Source organism: Meriones unguiculatus, chromosome 21 (genome assembly GCF_030254825.1).
Source record: "Meriones unguiculatus strain TT.TT164.6M chromosome 21, Bangor_MerUng_6.1, whole genome shotgun sequence".
In the NCBI taxonomy this organism is placed as follows: domain Eukaryota; kingdom Metazoa; phylum Chordata; class Mammalia; order Rodentia; family Muridae; genus Meriones; species Meriones unguiculatus.
In genome coordinates this window covers 12,202,398-12,218,216 of record NC_083368.1, presented here as the reverse complement: position 1 = coordinate 12,218,216, position 15,819 = coordinate 12,202,398, and the positions used below count along the sequence as shown (strand labels likewise).

At 40.4% G+C, this 15,819-nt stretch overlaps 1 protein-coding gene across 5 annotated transcripts in view; it reads left to right on the top strand.

Moving 5' to 3' along the window:
* Window positions 1–15,819, top strand: part of Dnajb6 (DnaJ heat shock protein family (Hsp40) member B6) — a 57,658-nt gene that overhangs the window by 15,485 nt on the left and 26,354 nt on the right. For all 5 annotated transcript variants that reach the window (XM_021661967.2, XM_060373939.1, XM_060373938.1 and 2 more), the window contains exons 3-5: window positions 3,285–3,394; window positions 4,993–5,055; window positions 6,113–6,223. In XM_021661967.2, the coding sequence (XP_021517642.1) occupies window positions 3,285–3,394; window positions 4,993–5,055; window positions 6,113–6,223 (284 nt within the window). The remainder of the gene's footprint in view (window positions 1–3,284; window positions 3,395–4,992; window positions 5,056–6,112; window positions 6,224–15,819) is intronic.

Genomic DNA, 15,819 nt, shown 5'->3' with positions numbered 1-15,819 from the left:
GTAAGGCTGCTCCCCCATCCAGGGGAGGCGGTCAAAGAGCCAGCCACTGAGTTCATGTCAGAGACAGTCCCTGTTCCCCTTACTAGGGAATCCACTTGAATACTGAGCTGCTGTGGGCTGCATCCGAGCAGGGGTTCTAGGTTGTCTCCATGAATGGTCCTTGGTTGGATTATCAGTCTTAGAAAAGATCCCTCTACCCAGATATTTTGGTTCTGTTGCTATCCTTGTGGAACTCTTCTCCTCTCTAGGTCTTTCTATCTCCCCTTTCTTTCCTAAGATTCCCTGCACTCTGCCCAAAGTTTATGAGTCTCATTATCTGCTTTTATACAATGCTGGGTAGAGTCTTTCAGAGGCCCTCTATGGTAGGCTCCTGTCCTGTTTCCTGTTTTCTCCTTCTTTCAATGTCTGAGTGAGGATTGATCATCTTACCCAGGGTCTGTCTTCTAGCTCACTTTTTTTTTTTTTAGATTTATTTTTATTATGTTTACAGTGTTCTGCCAAGAGGGTACCAGATCTCATTATAGATGGTTGTGAGCCACCATGTGGTTGCTGGGAATTGAACTCAGAACCTTTGGAAGAGCAGACAGTGCTCTTAACCACTGAGCCATCTCTCAACCCCTAGCTCACCTTCTTTAGGTGTTCAGAATTTTGTAGGTTTATTCTATATTATATGTCTAGTATCCACTTGTAAGCTTTCACCATTATTTTTAGAAATGCTGATGTAAAAGCTGGGCTTGGTGGCACATACCTGAAATCCCAGCACTCTAGGAGGCAGAGGCTGGTGGATATCTGTGAATTCGAGGCTAGCCTGATCTACAAAGTGAGTCGAGGACAACCAAGGCTATACAGAGAAACCCTGTCTTAATAAACAAAAAAAGTTGGTGTGTAACGAGGTGTCAAAGTCCAGCTTTGACAGACTAGGGAAAAAACCGAGGCGATGTCCACAGAGTTAACAGATTAATTATTCTTCAGACTTTTCTCTGAGGGTTTACTACTTAATTACTTATACTGCTGAAGAAAACTTTTGACTCAGGAATGAGCATTGGAGCCCATGCACGAGTTCAGAGACTTATAACTCTTTATGAGTTAGAGGGAGATACACACACACACACACACACACACACACACACACACAGATTATACATTTCCCACACATTCCATAGTACAGTTCACACATACAGGCAAACATGCAGACATGTACACATTCATATGTACATTCAAGGGGTCCCCCATCAGACATGTACATGCATATACACAAGATATTTACACACTTGTATATACATATATTATTCAGACATCTATACATACAAACATACACAAGCAGAAAAATACATATTTGGTGCGTGGTGGATGGAGTAAAACTCCTGTCAACCACCACCACCAACTTTAATTCTGTCCTGGCTTTTATACGCTCTTAAGACAAAGGTTCTCTATGTAAGAAAGACAACCCTTAAACAAAAGGGAGTTACGAAAGACTATTGATTATAAGTGTTTTCAATAGAGCTGTATCTAGCTAGATATTTTTTTTTCATATATATGTGTGTTTGTATGTATATTATAGCTAGATCTTTTTAAGCAGTGGCTTTATTTATAAGCTCATTATAAGTTTAAAGCAGAATATTTGTCTTTTTCTTATTACAAGTGTACATTACATGTTCAGAGTAAAATTTTTTTTAAAAAAAGATTTATTATTTATACAGTATTCTGCCTGCATGTGTATCTGTAGGCCAGAAGAAAGCACAAGATCACATTATAGATGGTTATGAGCCACCATGTGGTTGCTGGGAATTGAACTCAGTACCTTTGGAAGAGCAGCCAGTGCTCTTAACCTCTGAGCCATCTCTCTAGCCCTAGTAAAACTCACTTGATTGCATCAGATCCTTTTTGCATGTCTAGCCCCTGACAACCCAGGGGCATAACCAGTTGAGTCTTCCTGTTATATTTATTTCTGTTGCTGTGATGAAATGTCCCAAAAGAAACAGTAGAAAGGGGCTTATTTCAGGATATAGCCGTATAAGCCCATCATTGTTGGGAAGTCATGGCAGAATCTTCAAACATCTGGTTACATTATATCAATTGTTAAGAAAAAAGAATGTGTAGATATTTTTTGCTTGTGCTCAGCTTGATTTCTTTGCTGTTTAGGACTTTTGATTATGGAATGGTGCTGTCCCTCACAGACCTTCCCTCAGGGCAGCTCAGGGTGGGCAGTGCCTTGTTGAGATTGTCCTCCAAGTGAGTCTAGATTCTGTCAAGTTCACAGTTGGTTTTTATATGCTCCTTAATTTAAACAGGACACTCGGTACTTGAGAGTCTTACTTAGTTCTAGTATTGGGTTATGAGGGACACAACTTATTTACCACTGAATTTACCCTAATTAATACGTATATTTTGCTTAAATTAAAATTGTGTACATACTAGGTACTCTTATCAGTGGCCATACTCTAGCCATAAAAGTTGATGTTTCCGTTTTATTTAGACACGCAATCCAGAAAAGGTTGTTATTTAAAAGATACTAGGAGTCTGGCGTATGGTGTGGCCTGTGCTTCCTTTACACTGGTGTGTGGAGGAAGGGCTGGCTGAGCAAGTAGAAATATAACAGAAGTTATTTAAATTATCTGTTCTGCTCAGTGGATAAGGCCTTGTCTAAACAAATATTTTGAGCATGCTTAACCTGATCACCAGAGCCTGTAATTTTGACACTTGGATCATCAAAATACAAATTTTTAAAGTAATTCTTCTTGGGGCTGGAGAGATGGCTCAGAGGTTAGGAGCACTGTCTGTACTTTCTGAGGTCCTGAATTCAATTCCCAGCAACCACATGGTGGCTCACAACCATCTATAATGAGATCTGATGCCCTTTTCTGGGTTGCAGGCACTGTATACGTAATAAATAAATAAATCCTTTAAAAAAATAAAAAAATAAAATATTAAAAAAAAAGTAATTCTTCTTGCCACTTTGTATTAGTATCCTGAATTAGAACTTGCTTATTTTATTCTCAGGAAAAGAGGGCCTTACTGCTAAGATAGTATTAATTTCACCTAATAGTATAGCCATTTTAAGGGTAGGGTGTTTTTTGTCTGTCCTTCCCTTCTTTACTTCCTCCCTCCTTTCCTTCCTCCTTTCTTCCCTCCCCTCTCTGGAGACAGGATCTCACGGGCTGGTCTCAGCTCAAAGACCCGTTGCTGGAATTAAAGGTGTGCACTACCATGCCTGGCTGCTTTTGGTAGTTATTAAAATTCTATGGTCTTCATATGTGCTCAGTACAGCATTTTCATTTTTCAAGGTATCGGAAACAGGCACTTAAATGGCACCCAGACAAAAATCCTGAAAATAAAGAAGAAGCAGAGCGGAAATTCAAACAAGTAGCCGAGGCATATGAGGTATTATCGGATGGTAAGTAAATCTGAGTTTGTGAAGGGCTCTTAGAGGGTGAGTTGGAATAAGGCTTTCCAAAGGTAGCAGAGTATAGACACAGAATTTATTTGCTTCCAGCTAGACTGCTTGCCCTTACGAAGGGTTTTTATTTTCTTGTGGTCTTTGTGTCTGATACATCTAACCATGAACTGTAGGCTGTGGGCTCTAGCCATTGTTGTATTTCAGCAGGACCTTGTAAATGGGGTTTTACTACTTGGATAAGGAAGGGTTAGAACATTCTGCTCCAGTTTAGACTTTGATCCCTGACCTGGGATCTAGAGCATAGACATTAGATGCCTCTGTGAAAGTTGGTTATATTTTGCAGTTAGGTGAAGGTTAGCTGTCAGCTAGGGCAGCTATCAAATTTTGAGTTTGTGATAAAGGAAAGAAGTTTTTATCTATAGGACTGGCAACAGTGCCAGAAACTGGAAAAGTACCGCCCACATTTTAAGCACCATCCCTGCTGTGGCCTGGCATGAGTCAAAGCAGAGGCATTTAAAAAGTTATGTATTGGGCCTGGGGAGATGGCTTAGTTCAGCGGTTCAGAGCACTGCTCTCCCAGAGGTCCTGAGTTCAATTCCCAGGAACCACATGGTGGCTCACAATCATCTATAAAGAGATCTGGTGCCCTCTTCTGGAGTGAAGATGTACATGCAGACAGAATATTGTATATATAATAAATAAATACATCTTAAGAAAAAGTTAGGTACTGATTCACTGACCATAGGAAATAGTAATAGGCCACTATCTTAAAAAATCTGTTTCGACAAGGAACCTGATGTAAAACTCACTGAGCCAGCTTGTTGGCATACAGCCCCTTGCATTATCTATACTCTGATACAGTATATATACTATACTATACTATACTATACTATACTTTACTTTTAAAACGCTCCCCAGTTTTAAAAGCAACCCTGGAAACATTACTTCACAAGTATCTATCTTTTTACTTAAGACACTGATAACAGAAATCCTGCAAATATGGCAGGGTCTTAATAATTGTGGGACTATTATGCTCTAGTGCCTGGAGCCTGGGCCTTAGAGCTTATGTTACTGTTCTTACAAGTTTTTTCAACTTTGATTTTATTGTTGTAGAATATGAGATTTTGGGGGAAAACAGAAGGATTTATACAAGTGGCAGCTATACTTTTGCTGTCCTAGTCGGGAGTGCTAAGGCTGCAGGGCTTGTGAATGCCAGCACAGTACCCATCAACCAAGTGTTTGGGTCAACTCGGCAAAACCTGAGTTTGTGCAGTGCAGCACAGGCCTGCCTCCTTTTGTATTCTTATCCACTTTGCACTTTTTGCCCAGGGCTGATAGCTTAACATCTATCCTCCGGACTTTTGTAGTAAGCATTTGTAGTACTTACAAATAAGCTTGCCAACTGGTTGTTTAGGAGAGAGGGCAGGGAGTTAAGACTCCTGCCTTCTTTCTTTTAAAGCCAAGGTTGTTGTTTTTTTTTTTTTTTTAAAGTCTGGATATAGATTTAAAACAGGAAATATTGACTGACTGAATTTTGAGAGTTTGAAGGAACTTACCCATAATGATTGTTGTTTTGTTTTTCCTCAAATTTAAAGCAAAAAAGCGGGACATTTATGACAGATACGGCAAAGAAGGATTAAATGGTGGTGGAGGAGGAGGTATGTCAATGAATTTTCTCTTTGGAGACAAAAAGGTCTTTGTTGAGTTTGTATGATTTGTACCTGATGGTCAATATAGATTAGCCTTGAAATTGGTAAATTTGAATAAACATGGAGAAGTAAACATTAAAAAGAATCTCTTATTGGCCAGGCATGGTAGTACCTGCTTATAATCCTAATACCTTAGGAGACTAAGGCAGGACAGTGTCTGTGAGTTGAAAGCCTGCCTGGTGGGTTTTAGTTCACTCTATGATTATGGTTCTCCTGCAGTAAGTCTTTGACTCCTTAAAGGAATATAACAACAACAACAATAATAAAAAAACAAAAGACAATTAGATAGGAGGTTTGAGAGTTCAAGGCCAGCCTGCTTTTACGTAGTGAGACCTTGCATCAAAAAAAGGAGTGGGGAGAAAATCCACCACACATTTGTCAAATTAGGAAATTATGTTGAGGTGTTAACTGTGATAGATAACCTCACTTTGTTTTTAGCAGTAAACCCATTAAGGTTTAAACAGTAGATACTACCTATATGGTGCTCAAGCTGGGTATGGTGGATTATGCCTATAATTCCAGCACTCAGGGAGGCAGGTGGATCTCTGTAAGTTCGAAGCCAGTCTGTTTTATAAAGCGAGTCCAGGATAGCCAAGGTTATATAGAGAAATCCTATCTTAAAAAAAAAAAAAGTGCTCAGCATGGTCCTTAGAAGTCTTGCTGTGACCTAATGTACCTATGGGGAATTGGTGGAGTGAATATATTCTTGGCTTTCATAAACCTTTATAACTATTGGCAAAAACAATGAGCAGCAATTTAGTCAGATTTCGGATATTAAAGAGCACTGTAGATTGGAAATTCATAGGCCTAGAGATCCGAGCACTCATGTGGTCAGTGATAGGCAAAGTGCAGTTAGCATAAATGATAAGGCTTTTGGTTCTTACAGTTTTAGATGTATAGAATATGCTCTCTCTCTCTAGACCATGAAGCATATAATGGGTTATAAACAAGCAGTTGCTTAGAAATGCCAGAATTCATAGCTAAACACTTTGCTGTGCTTGTATAGGTGGAAGTCACTTTGACAGTCCATTTGAGTTTGGCTTCACGTTCCGGAATCCAGATGATGTCTTCAGGGAATTTTTTGGAGGAAGGGACCCATTTTCATTTGACTTCTTTGGTAAGTACTTCGTTCTACCAGTTCAACCTTTTGTCTGGCCTGGTGGCACCTTTTGCATTTAACGTTGTGCTGGGTTATGACCTTTATCTTTATAGAACAGTGGAGTCATTAAACATTTTCTGCCGACCTTGTCAGAGTTTTTTAATTTGTGACTTTAGCAATAAATATTCTAGTGTATTCATCCTAGTTAATTTGTTTTTGCCCTCCAGTGAGTGCATGGATGGGGTAGGACAGGATGTTGGAAATATGACCTTCTCTCTTTTAAAAAATATTTCTTGCTTCTGGTGCTCAGGATTTGAACTCAGGATTTTAGATATACTGACACCTTGACATTGACCTATCTCCACTCTACAAGCTAGTTTATGTATTAGTGAGTTTGTGAAATTTACTAGGCATCATAGATACTGTTCAGAACATACGGTTTCCATAAATAATTCTCTTTTCTGTAGGATGCATCTAGAGCAAGGCAGGAGGAATCAGGAGTGTGAGGGTAGTTTTGTTAAGGCAGATGGTGTTAGGATAGCACCTGTTGGATTGTGGGGAAATAGATTCTCCCATCTCTTTCCTTAGTTTGATGCCTGACCCTGGACTCTGAGGTATATTGTGCACAGGTGCCTTTCCATGACCTTGTTAGCTGTCATTTAGTTATTAGAAATCTTCTTTATTGCTGAGACCCTTTTGGTGAGCATTTGATAATGGGAGGTCAGGGTTGAACATGTTATTGCTGCCTCTCTTGTCCTGGTGCACTGAGAAAGGAAACATGCTGTGAGGCTGAAGAGACATGAACATCACCAGCAACCTCGCAGGAGGAAAAAGGACAATTGTTTCTACTAGTAATAGCAAAGAGAGACAGGTAGGATCCCTGCATGTCACGATGTCATGGGTATGAAGAGGAACAAGACACCCAGGATCTGGTAGGTCTTGGACTTTTCATGTTGTGATACTATAGTTGATCTCAATGGGTGTGGGGTGGGAGGGAGAAAGAGAGACTTTTTTCTTTATCCTGCCTTTTAAAGAAAGAGAGGGGTGGGGAGGAGAGATAATTTATTTTGCCTTTCTGAGGGAAGGAAAGCAGTGAGTGTCAAGAGAGCACATACTCACTCATAACTGAAATTAAATAGAAAGGTTATTGTGAGTGAGGGTTGGGATGGATTGCAGTTTGACATTGAAAACCTGCTTGTTTAATATTACAGAAAAACAAACAGAAGGCTCTGTAAACAAGTTAATAAGAGTGAGGCAAATAAAGATTGTTGCTTGAGTATTTACACAGGAACACAATAATAAATGTGTATTAAAAAGAAAAGTAAAAGGTGTCATATGCCTATAATCGCAGCGCTCAGGGATGCAGAGGCAGGCCTGGTCTACCAGGCGAGTCCAGGACAGCCATAGCTACACAGAGAAATCCTGTCTCAAAGAAACAACAACAACAAAAGGCTGGGCTTGGTAGCACATGCCTGTGATGTCAGCAAAAGCAGGCTGATCTCTGAGTTACAGGCCAGCCTGGTTTATAGTTAGTCTAGGATAGTCAAGGCTATACCGAGAAACTCAGGTTAAAAAACAAACAAACTAACTAAACAAAACAAAACTAAACAAAAACTAAACAAAAAAGTAAATCTCTACTTCTGGCCTCTACATATTTCAGACAATATTTGTAATATGATAGAAACAAACACTTGTATTTTTTTTACCTGAATGTGCTAAAATATAGCTAGATGATTAGATGAGATCATGCCCAGCTGCAGTACCAGCTTTGTGGATGTTACTCTACCTAGCAATAAGAAAAACAATAAAATTACTGAGGGTTTTTTTTTTTTTCTTCAAAAGTTAGCATTTAGTAATTTACAACTTGGTTTGTGTGGGGCAGCATGTTGGGTTGAGTCTCTTCTGATGTCCTATCTGCTGAGTGAAAGACTTGTCTTCTGCAGCTTGGGTGTTAGTAAGATAAAGGAGGCTAACTTTTCTGTCTCTGAGGAAGTCAGGCATCTGAAATACTGCTTTATCTTTCTTTTTTTTTAAAGATTTATTTATGTATTTATTTATACATTATTCTGTCTGCATTTATGACTGTAGGCCAGAAGGCATGGGTTCTCATTATAGATGGTTGTGAGCACCATGTGGTTGCTGGGAATTGAACTCAGGACCTTTGGAAGAATAGCCAGTGCTTTTAACCTCTGAGCCATCTCTCCAGCCCTTGCTTTATCTTTCTTGACTAAAGAAAAAAATAGAGCCAGCCATGGTAGCGTGTGCCTTTAATCCTGGCACTCAGGGAGGCAGGCAGATGGCTGTGAGTGTGAGGCCAGCCTGGTCTACAAAGTGAGTCCAGGACAGCCAAAGCTATACAGAGAAACCCTCTCTTGAAAAAAGAAAAAAAAAAATTAAATCCTGTTGTGTGATACCCATCTTTGTAATCTAGAACTTGGGAAGTTGAGGCAGAAGGAACATGAGTTTGAGGCCAGTTAAGACTGCAACAAAAAAAGTAAGAACAGCCCCCAAAAATCTCACTTAGGGTGAAAGGTAAAAATTAAGTGCTGTAGATATTGCTCAGTGGTGGATGTTTGCCTCGTGTGTACAATTTCTGGATTCTATTTCTAGCACTGTCTCTAGCACTGAAAAAAGAAGCATGTACTTTTTTTAGTGAATTAACAGTGCTTGTTTTCATTGAGAAAAAGAATCTAACACTCTAGTCTTTGGACAGTTTTTTTTTTTTTTATTTTATTCAAGGTATGTATTAGAGCTTTTAATTAGATGTGCCTAAGTTTTTATCAGGAGTGCAAGAATATACTAGGCTTGCTGAGATCTTCTCCACCTCAGGTATGGCTCAGGTATGCACTCCCTCCCTGTGTTGCCGTGATGAGTGTGGCAGTGATATTTCTTCAATCCATTCTTGTAGGTGTTCTAGGGGACTTCCATTTTCAGGCAGTAAGGATTTTCGCACAGGAAAAGAAGTTGCTCCATGGCTACTACGTGTATGAGGTGACCGTGCAGCCTGCTGGTGGTATGTGGAGTGTAGACTGGGTCCCTCGTACAGGGCTGGGGGATCTAGTGCTTGGTTAGCAGCCCAGAGCCCTCGTAAACCCAGTCACAGTGTCTTGGTTGTAGCCAGTCATTTTTCAGTTTTAAGTTTTCATACAGCCAACTTCTGTAATCCATTTATTTTATCATTATTTTTTTGGCTTAGCTTTTCAGAGTACCTTAGTCTATTATAAATATACTGGATGCAGTATAATGTACTGTGTTCGTAATCACAGCTACTTGGGAGGCTGAAACAGATCCTAGTTTCAGGCTTCTGGGTTTTATAGACCTTGTCCCTATCCCTTTTCTGTCTCAGAAAGTCATTTTTCAGATTTTTGTTTTAAAATGTAGACCAGACTGTTCCTTAGTCAACCTTCCAATTGTTGGGATTTCACAGTGTCCTCATGTCCTGTTATATGGTTGAGCTACGCTATGCTCAAAAATCTCCCCTGGTGGAGAGCTGGGGTCCTCACCTTAGAGACCTTGGAGAGGGAGATGCTTTGGGATCCTGCAGAAGCTGAAACACTTTTCCCTGTGACTAGCATTTTTCCAGGAAGGCCAGTATATAGGCAGTTTCCAAAGGAGCTCACTAGGCTAGCTAACCTTTCTGAGAATATGGATCTCCCACAATTGAACCTTTGTTTAAATGTTGATTGAAAACAGGATGTGTATAAATTTAAATTAGGATGATCTCTTCATGTGTTTTGCTGACCCAGGACGTCATTACTTGGGTCCTGGTTATGTAAACCTGGTAGTGTAAAATTGATAAGTACCCAATAGAGGACTTTTGATTCTATTTAGTCATGGCAGGAAGTCTTTCCTAGAGACCTATGTGGGTTCAACTCCATTTTATTTTAATTCTCAGGAATGGCCAAACTGCCTTTGATTGGCAGAGAGAGGGTCTTCCTTTCCCTTTACCTGGTAGTATGTTCTTTTTCACAAAGACTTCTGAACTCTGGGGAAGGACTAGTAGGCCCAGGTCATTGGAAGAAGCCCATGGTGTGGAGAACCTTGGGAAGAAACTTTCTGGGGGAGGGTAATTGTGTGGAGGGTAATTTTTCTGAGCCATAAATTTAATGTAGTGAGTCAGTCATTTTACTCTCCAGGATTCGAGGAAGTGGCCAGTGAGGACTTGGAGCCTAGTGAAGAACTAGACCAGCCCTGTTTTGAGGAGTCAGTAGAAGACACCCTGAGTGACGAGCACAGTGAGGTTTTGGATGTGATATCCAGTGAGGAGCTGGACCTTAGTGAAGATGAGTCGAGTGAAGGCTATAGCTGGGGCCAGGGCGGACTTCTCAGTGAGGACCTGGACCTCATCTCCAGCGAGGAGGAAGCCAGTCTCGGGGATGCGGAGGAGCTCAGCGAGGAGTATGAGGAGCTGCTGAGCGAGGAGGATCACAGTGGGCCCGAACCCGAGGCGCTGCTTGTTCAACAATAAACAAAAACGAATGGCCTGGGTCTCTGTTTTATAAGAAAGTTTATTTATTTTATTTAAAGATTACCTAGAATAAAAAGATGCTTCTATCACCACCATGTTGTATTTGGTCAGATTACGAAAGTTGACTTCAAGACCAGGGAGGGGAGGGGGCCCAGATGCCCTAGACCAGTGCACTTTGTAGGATGGCTAGGCTCACAGCCCAGGTAGTACTGAGAGTGCTGTAACAAAGTACTTAGTGATTTAAACAAAAACTTCCTCAGAGTGCTGCAACCAAAGTATAGGTATTCCGTGGTCCCTACTGACCTGGGGCAGGCATGCTGTAGGCAACTCCCACATGCTAGAGGACTCAGTGAGTCTTCCTATCACCTCAGTATCCAGTTTCTCCAGTAACCAGTGATAATCCTCGGTCCATGATTCCATTTAATCCTGATTACTTTTGGGAGCTGAAAGTAAGATAAGATCCCAGGATCTTTTGAGATGAGATTCCAGCCCAGCAAGACTCTTAGCAGTTGCTTAGGTTTAAATCTTAGTCTATACAGTTTAGGAACTAGGAGTTTCGAGCAAGAAAATACTGAAAGCTGAGAATGTTTAGAACAACTGGAAGTTAGGAAAAATGTAATGCAGAGATTAGAGTAGCAGCAACAAAACAGATGGGTTAATCTTGCACTTGGATTGGTGATGCATGTATCTTGGGTTTGATCAATTGATGTCCTCAATTGCTTTAAGGACAAAGTATTATTTTCCCATTGGGATTTGAAGGGGAGTGGTGGATAAGATTTAAAAGTATATAGAAACACATTATAGACCAGTTTCCAGCTAGTTGTTAAAATGCTACATTTTCATTGGCTTTTAGACTATAGCTTGCTTGCATCTCTCATTAGCTTCCTTACATACTCTTAAAAATGGACTGTTGAAGTGTATGTAGATGCCACATTAAATTAGAGATTGATAATTAACTGTGCTCTCAAATTTGTCCTGGCCATGAGGAAGGAGGATGGAGGCTACTTTGGTGATTCTTTCTGGAATGATCTGATTGATTCAAGGTTGCTGAAGTAGAGGACATGATTAATTTAAGGTTTTTTTAAGGTTTGTGTTTTTTGCTATAGGAGCCTGATACCTGGTCACTTCCACAGTTTTTTTGAGCAGTGCAATGAAATTTTCATGTACTTTCTTAAGGTTTTTCTGTAGCATTTCCTATTTGCCACTCCTCCCTTCTCCCAAAAAAACAAACAATAACAACAGCAAAAAGGAAAAAAAAATGAAAACAAGTTGCACACTTAAAAAACTTAATTTTTTTGAGAAAAGGTCATTACATGTAGCCCCACCTGGCCTGAAACTTGCTATGTAGACCGGGGTGGCCCCAAAACCCTGCCTTTGCCTTTTTCTCCCAGGTGCTAAGATTAAAGGAGTGTGTATCACACCTGGCTTAGTTCATATACTTTATGTTGTGTTGTTGACAGTGGACAACTCACGGGTGAGCCCTGCATTCTGAATAGGTATATCCTGGTGTAGGCTTAGGAACAATGGCAATGTGTTCCCTAATTTACCTTGTGGAAGATCAGAGTAGGCTCACATTTCATGAGAGCAGTTAACATAGAAGATAGAACTAAATACTGAACCATTATCTTAGAACAGAGCAGAAAGGACCCCTTAGCCCACTAACAGAGCCATTGGGTGTCCCTGTATGTGATTATTGTGTCTTTAGGGCTCCTTATGAAGTAGATTAGTTGTAAACAAAATTGCTTAGAAGTTTGGAAGTGACAGAATCTGTTTAACATACATGAAATATTTTACTTGTCTCCATTCTGGCTGTCAGTCTGTGGGTCAGTGTGGTTTTATTTCTGTTAATTCCAAGTAGTCATTTTCCACTCTTGAAGTGTAAAAGATACCACTTGAAAAACTGGAGTAGTTGTAATGAGTGAGCACTTTAAATTTAACTCTTAGCGGAATTATTGCTTGCCCTTGTGTCTCTTTAGGATGGCTGGCTGTTTTGTTTTTTTCTTTTTCCTTTTAAAATTATTTTTGTTTTATGTACATTGGTGTTTTGCCCTCATGTATGTCTGTGAAGGTGTTAGATCTCTGGAACTGGAGTTAGATAGTTGTAAACTACCATTTGAGTGCTAAGAATTAAACCCAGATACTCTGGAAGAGCAGCCAGTGCTTTTAACCACTGAGCAATCTCTCTAGCCCTGTATTTTTTTGTTGGTTTGTTTTTTATTGAGAACTGGTTTCACCATGTGGCCTTGGCCAGCTGAGAATATATAGCAGTCTTTTGCTTCTTTAGGGCTAGGATTAGGGGCCATGTGCAACTGCTTAGCAGTTTTGGGGGGGAAGTAGGTCCCAATGAATTACCCAGGTTGGCCTTGGAAAGCCTAGCTCTTAAGTGCTGTGCTAATGTGTAGTATTGATAATTTGGTCTTAAAGTCACAGAGGTTTTAGGTTTTAGGAATTCCCATTGTATATTCTGTATGTGTGTCCCTCCCCATCCCCCACCTTGTCCCTTTCCCCTTTTCCTTTTCTGTTTTGGCTTCTGTGTTTGGGAGTTGATAATGGAAGCACAGGGGATGGATGGAGTGTTTGGGCCATGAGTCATTAGTACATTCTTCCTGTTGTGTGAGTTGTGTTGAGTGCATGGTTTTCCTCTGGGTTTTCACTGGTAGGGGGCTCACAGCAGCATCAGATTTGAAATTAGTGTGAAATGTAAAATTTGGGCATTTCATCAGTATTACATATTTACCTCCTTCAGGCTTTTGTTGACTTTTCTGTTGCTTAATCTTCCTTCCTCTCTCCCTCCCCACCACCACCTCCCCCCACCACCACTTAGGTATTTTTCTCAGTCACTGGAATATTGGTTATTTCAGTGTCAGAGAACAGAATCACACAAAGTTTCTCCTTCAGACATCCTTTAAATTTTATGTGTATGGTGCATGACTAGTGCTGGCAGAGGCCAGAAGAGGTAGTCTGATTCAAGGCTAGAGTTATGAATGGCTGTGAGCTACCATGTATATGCTGAGAATTTGACCCTCTGGGTCCTCTGGAAAAGCAGTCAGTACTCTGACCTACTGAGCCATCTTCAGCCCCCTTTTTTTATTTTTAAGATTTATTTATTATGTATTCATGTACACCTGAATGCCAGAAGAGGGTACCAGATATCATTATAGATGGTTGTGAGCCACTTTGTGGTTGCTGGGAATTGAACTCAGGATTTCTGGAAGAGCAAACAGTGTTCCTAACCTGAGGCATCTCTCCAGCCCCCTTCAGCCTCCTTTTTAAAAGTTTTACTTACTAAAGTATGTGTGATCATGTGTGTTGACTATTGGAAGTCAGAGAACATTTTACCTTGATAGTGTAAGTTCCAAGAATTGCACTCGTGCCTCCAGCTGTATTTATGTGCTGAGGCATCTTAGCCCTTGTTCTGTTTTCATTCTTTGAACCTGGTAACTGAAAATGATGTTTTGGTGGCTCATGGGATAGAGCAAATAGCCATTGAGTTAGCTACACTGCAGCCCCCAAATAATCCAGAACAACCAATAAGGAGAAATTTCAGCTTACAACCCTTGAGTTTACCATAAATGTCTCCTTTTATATTGTTTTGTACCCTTTAAAGAACAACAAACGAGACCACTAAATAAAACTTGAACATTTGCAAAATAAAGACATGGTTGGGGCAAGGCTTGGCTGTTAAAAGTACTTTTGTGCAAGCCTGATGACTTGTTTGTATACATCCAAAGACAGTAAAGGTGAAAGGAGAGAGAAAAACTGTCCTGTGACCTCCATAAAAGCATGTAAGTATCTCCACTCCAAATTGTGTACATACATATACTTTTAAAGATTTCAAAAATGACAAAGGCTTGGTTGGGTTAAGATCAGCTGTGGAAAATTGTTTTTCATGATGATGATTTGGATTAACCCCAGTTGGTGAATTATCACATAGCTTGTTTTACCTTCTTGTAATTCAGGTGAACGGGGTATCAGAGACTAGGCTGGCTTCAAACTCAGCTATGTAGCTGAGGATAAACTTGAACATCTAGTCCTTCTGCCTCTTCCAAGTGTTAGGTGCTGGGTTCACAAATGCTGGGGATAGAACCTAAGCTCCACCCTCAGCCCAGCTGTTGGAGATTGTTTTATTTATTTATTTTTTTAAGATAGAGTCATTATATAATCCTGACTGGCCAGGAACTCAGAGATCTCTCTTCCTCTGTCTCAAGTGCTAAGATTAAAGTTATAAACACTATACTAGCCTGTGATTCTTCTGTTTTTGTTTGGGCATTATAAAAACATGAATCGCGGAGGCCTGGAGAGCTGGTGCAGAGGTTAAGAACACTGGCTGTTCTTCCTAAAGGTCCTTAGTTAAATACCCAGCAACCACATGGTAGCTCATAACTATCTATAGTGAAATGTGGTGCCTTCTTCTGGTATGAAGGCAGGATGCTTTATAAATAATAAATAAACAAATCTAAAAAAACGAGCCATGAGTCACCACGTTGCAGGTCTTCTGTCTAGGAAACTTCAGTGGCATACATACTTGACTTATTGGCTGCTAATAAAGAGAGCCTCATAGTAAATGTCCAAGTTTTATTTGCAGTCTTCATAGCTACTGGGAAATTTTGCTTAGTCTTTATCTTTTAAATGATTAAAGAACAGGAAAAAGGTGGAGAGATGGCTCAGTCTTTAAGGTCTGTCCTATATTGGATCACAGCACTCAGGTCAAACAGTTCATAATCCCGTGCCCCCTTCTGGTTTATGGGCGTTATTCCCAAGTGAAGAAACCTGCACACAGACATACATGTACATATTTAAAAATAAAATCTGGGGGAAGGGTTTTTTTTTTTTTTTTTTTTTTAAGATGATACCCCTTAGTCACAGCCCAGACAGCAATTTACTCCAATTGTCTACCTGGTTGACCTGCTCTGGGGTTGGGTAGAGTTGGTCCTCTTGGTGAACACACGCAAGTTCCTGTCATCCAGCCACTGCCAGATCTTGGAAGAAGCATCTTGGAAGAAGCTGGCCAGGGCCACTTAGCCAGGGCCCTCAGGCAGAGCTGCCTGATCAGCCTTGTTCAGAATAACCTTCTTGTGCTTCTACTCTTTGCCCACCTCTGGATTTCTGGAGTACACCAAGCCTTTGCTCTGGTCTCTGTGGTCTA